The 4,351-nt window shown below is 73.9% G+C and overlaps 1 protein-coding gene across 1 annotated transcript; it reads left to right on the forward strand.

Annotated features, from left to right (window-relative positions):
• Positions 1-272: 272 nt before the first annotated feature.
• AURANDRAFT_61324 (hypothetical protein) lies at positions 273-4,351 on the forward strand (the record flags this gene model as incomplete). Its single annotated transcript, XM_009034870.1, has 3 exons — positions 273-1,003; positions 1,081-2,554; positions 3,587-4,351. 3 exons carry the CDS (start codon positions 273-275, stop codon positions 4,349-4,351), a joined length of 2,970 nt encoding a protein of 989 aa, XP_009033118.1.

A 4,351-nucleotide genomic window follows, 5' to 3' on the forward strand; every position in this document is an offset into this window, starting at 1 on the left:
GACCGTGGCGATCGACGGGCAGGCGTCTTCCGAGGGGAGGAGACGGACCGTCGCGAACGCGGGGCGGCCCTAGACGCGCGGCCGTTGCCGGGGGTTCCGAGGTTGCGAACCCCCGGACGGGTGACGGACCGTCGCGAACGAGGGGTAGCATCGCGCCGTTGCGGTTCCGCTCTCCCCCGACGGACAGTCGTAAAGTTGCCCGTGGGCACGCCTGCGGCGCGGGCTTCGCAAAACTTGGGGCCCCCCCACTCTTATAGAGCCGCTGGCAGAGCATGGGGTTCCGCGAAAACGCTTCGGCCGTGGCGACAATGCGCGCCTTGATCTGCGCCGCATCGCTCGCTCTCGCGACAGCATCGAACGTGTGCTACCCCGACGGGTGCCAGCCGAGCGCGTCGATAATGCATTCAAACAACGCGAGCACGATCACCATCGACGCGACGGCCTTCGAGGCCGCCGGGCTGACGCTCTCCGTGACGACGGTGCCCCTCGACGAGGCCCGGGACCACTGGGTCGGCGGCACCTACAGCATGTGGGGCTTCTGGGGCTCGTCGCCGCCGTGCCCGTTCCTCGCGGCGGTGCCGCTCGACTTCTCCGGCGCCGAGGGCTGCTGCGGCTACTGGTGCGACCCGTCGGAGTGCGTCGGGACCTTCGGGCGACGCGTCGACGTCGCCGCGGAGCACCTCGCCGACTCGGCGTCCTGGTCGAAGAACGGCGCGCCCTGGAAGGACTGCCCCTGGGTCGCGGGCTACGCGGAGCAACGCTGCGCCGTCGGCGGCGCGGACGGGACGCTCGCGTCCGAGTCGTGCCCCGCGGCCTGCGGCGGCGTCCTGGCCGTGAGCCTCGAGGCGTCCTGCTACGACGAGCGCGCGGAAGAGATCCGGGCGACGATCGGCGTCGCGACGGCCGCGCCGACGGCGGCCGGCGACGGCCCCGAGACCGCGGCCCTCTCGTGCGACCTCTACGACGCCTACGGTAATTGCGTCGACGACGGCTGCCAGCGCTGGTGCCCCTTCCGGCGTCCGTCGATGTCGCGCCGGAACACCGTTCGTGCGTCGTTCCCTGCTTCACCGCCGCGCGCAGGTACGACGGCTGCAACCACTGCCGGCGCCTCGGCGGGGGCCTCGCGTGCACGAAGATGTACTGCGCCACCCCCGACCGCGCGCGGTGCATGGACGAGAGCGCCGCGCCGGCCGCGGCGCCGACGGCCGCGCCCGCGGCCGCCGCGAAAGCCGTCGCGGGCGAGTTCCTGCTCCTCGGCGTCGAGTTGGCGGACGTCGCGGCGCACGCGGACGTCGTCGCGGCGGCCGTCGCGGCCGTCGCGGACGTCGCCGTCGAGGACGTCGCCGTGGAGCTGTCGGCGCGCGCGGAGCGACGTCGCCGCCTCGACGACGGCGGCGGGGGCGTCGTCGTCTCCTACGAGATCCGCGCGGCGACGGACCTGTCGGCGGCGCGCGTCGCGTCGATCTTCGCGTCGACGACGGCCGACGACTTCGACGACGCGCTCGCGGCCGCCGCGGCGGCCGCGGGCGCGTCGGCGGCTTTCGCGGACGCCGAGGCCGCGGGCTTCGGCGGCGGGCCGTCGCTGGCGACGACCGCGGCCGCGCCGACGGCCGCGCCGACGGAGGCCTGGTGGTCCTGGAACGAGACGTCCGCGGCCGTCGCCGTCGTCGCGGCGGGCTCGCGGCGCCCGCTCCTCGCGGGCCTCGCCGCGGGGCTGCTGCTCGGCGCGCGCGCGGACGAGGCCGACGCCTGCGGCGCCTGCGCGCTCTCCGACGGCGTCGTCCACGTCGTCCTCGCCCACGACGCGGCCGTCAACGCGACCTACGACGGCGCGGCGATCCGCTGCGTCGACGCGGCGACGGGCGCGGCCGCACCGTGCACGTCGTCGGGCGCCGCGTGCCGCGCGCCGTCGTCCTGGAGCAGCGGCTGCGTCTACGGCCGGCCGCAGGCGTCCGGCGCCGTCGCGGAGACCGCGTGGGCCGGCGACGCGCCCGCGGGGGGCGACGGCGGCTGGCTCGACGCGCGGGTGTGGGCCGCGCGCGCGGCGGCGGAGCACGCGTCGACGGCGTCCTTCGCGTCCTTCGCGCTGCTGCTGGCGGCCGCGGGCGCGCCGCTCGGCCTGCTCGCCGAGGCCGCGCGGGGCATGGCCGACGAGGTCCGGCACGCGGAGGACGCCTACGCCGTCGCGTCCCGCCTCGCGGGCGCGGCGGCCGCGCCCATGGCGTTGGCCGTCGACGACGCGGCGGAACGGCGGAGGGCCGCGCCGTCGCCGCGCGCGGCCGTCGTCGTCGACGCCTTCGACGCCGGCTGCGTCGCGGAGACGGCGGCCGCCGCGCGCGCGGAGCGCGACGCCGCCGACGCCGCGCGGGACCTCGACGGCCGCCACGGCTTCGTCGTCGACGCGCTGCGCCGCGTCGCCGACGACGAGCGGCGCCACGCGGCGTTCGCGTGGCGCGCGCTCCGCTGGGCCGCCGCCGGCGACGCCGCGGCGAACGCGACGCTCGCGGCCCGGGTCGCGGCCTTCGCCGGCGTCTCGGAGGTGGACCGCGAGCTCGTGCGGCCCGCGGCGGCGAGCGTCCTCGCGGGCCGGCCGCCGGCCTTCGGCGGCCTCCGCCCGGGGCTCCGGGCGCTCGGGGACGAGATCGCCGCGGCGCTCGCGCGGGACTAAACGAGCTTACAGCGTCAAGTCCACGACGGAGTCGTCGTCGGAGTCGGAGTAGGCGATCTCGATGATCTCCGGCTCCGAGTCGGAGGAGATCTCGACGATCTCGGACGGGTGCTTGGGGAAGGACACGCGGCGCGTCCGGGGCGCGCGGCGGTAGGTGATGCTGACGCGCGTCGCCACGCGCTTGGGCAGCGCGTGCTTCCACCAAGAATTGGTGGGCGGCAGGAGCGCGTAGCAGCTGCCGTGCGCGAGGTCGATGCGGTGCGCGACGCGGTCTTTCTTGAGCCGCTCGCCGCTCACGAGGTCGAGCGGGCGCGTGGCGGCGGGCTCCTCGAACAGCGACAGGCCGACGATGGGCGAGATGTCGGACTGCTCGTCGTCCGTGTGGGCCGCCATGCCCGTCTTGTAGCCGGGCTTGTTCTGGAAGAGCTGGACGACGCAGTAGTCGAAGTCGCGGTCGAGGCCGAGGTGCCGCGCGATCTTGACGCCGTAGTCGTAAAGCGCCGCGCACGTCCCGCTCGAATGCCAGGGCCGCAGGTCGTAGCACACGCCGTCGCGCAGCCCAACGCAAAACGAGCGATGCAAACCACCGCGCGGACCGAGCACGCCCAGGCCCTCGCCGCCGTCCGCCTTGGCCGCGGTGAGCGCCTTGAAGAGCGCCGTGGCCTCGTTGCGCTGCAGGAACTGCTTGTCGTACTGCACGTCCAACGCATGCGTGTCGCGGACGTCTTGCAATCGCTGCTGGCTCATTGCGCAACGCAACGCAGCGCGATCGTTCTCAGTACTTGGGAGAGCGCCCGCGGACTCGGCGAGTGAGGCCAAAACTGCCGAGATCTTGCAGGAATGTTGCAGTAGCTGCCCGATGCGTTGATCGATGGAGCGGTAGCTGATCGATAAAGACGGCTGCCTGACGCTAGCTAGATCACGACCATGGGAAACGCGACGGGCGCGCAGCGCAAGTACCTCGTCAACGAGGTGGACCCGACGACGTGGCGCCTCGAGCACGTCGAGGCGATCCGCGAGCGCTACCTCGCCGGGAACCACGACTTTGGGCTCGAGAAGGAGCAGCTGCGCGAGATCGTCCAGTCCGTGCTGCCCCACGAGACGGGGGACGTCGTCGAGCAGGTGCTCTGGCCGCGATTCGCCGAGTACAACTCGGGCGGCGAGGTGAACGTGCTCGAGGTGCTCGGGGGCCTGGCCGTCGTGAGCCACGGCACCCTGGAGGCGAAGGCCGCGTTCGCGCTGCGCGTCTTCGACTTCAACGGCCAGGGGTCGCTGAACTACGACGAGGTCTGCGTCATGCTCTTCTCCATGCTGAGCGGCGCCGTCCTGATGACGCGGCGCGGCGACCTGCCGCAGGACGCGGGCCTCGAGCCGCACGCGGACCGCGCGTTCGCGCGCTTCGGCAAGGACGTGACCATGCGCCTGGATTTCGACGAACTGAGCCAGTGGTTCGGCGACCGCGTCGCCGAGCTCTGCGAGGACCGGGGCCTGGACTTCTGCGACTCGCCGATGGCCTTCCTGCTCTGCTTCGACCTCGTCTCCGCGTCCATGCTCGACGAGGGCCGGCCGGGCACGGGCCACGGCGACAGTCGACCGGGCACGTCGCCGAGCCGGCCGGCGACGGGCCACGGCGACGCCGGCATGGTCGTCGCCCTCCACTCCGAGGAGATCGGGCTCGTGTAA

The sequence above is a fragment of the Aureococcus anophagefferens genome (assembly GCF_000186865.1).
Source record: "Aureococcus anophagefferens unplaced genomic scaffold AURANscaffold_2, whole genome shotgun sequence".
Classification (NCBI taxonomy): Eukaryota; class Pelagophyceae; order Pelagomonadales; family Pelagomonadaceae; genus Aureococcus; species Aureococcus anophagefferens.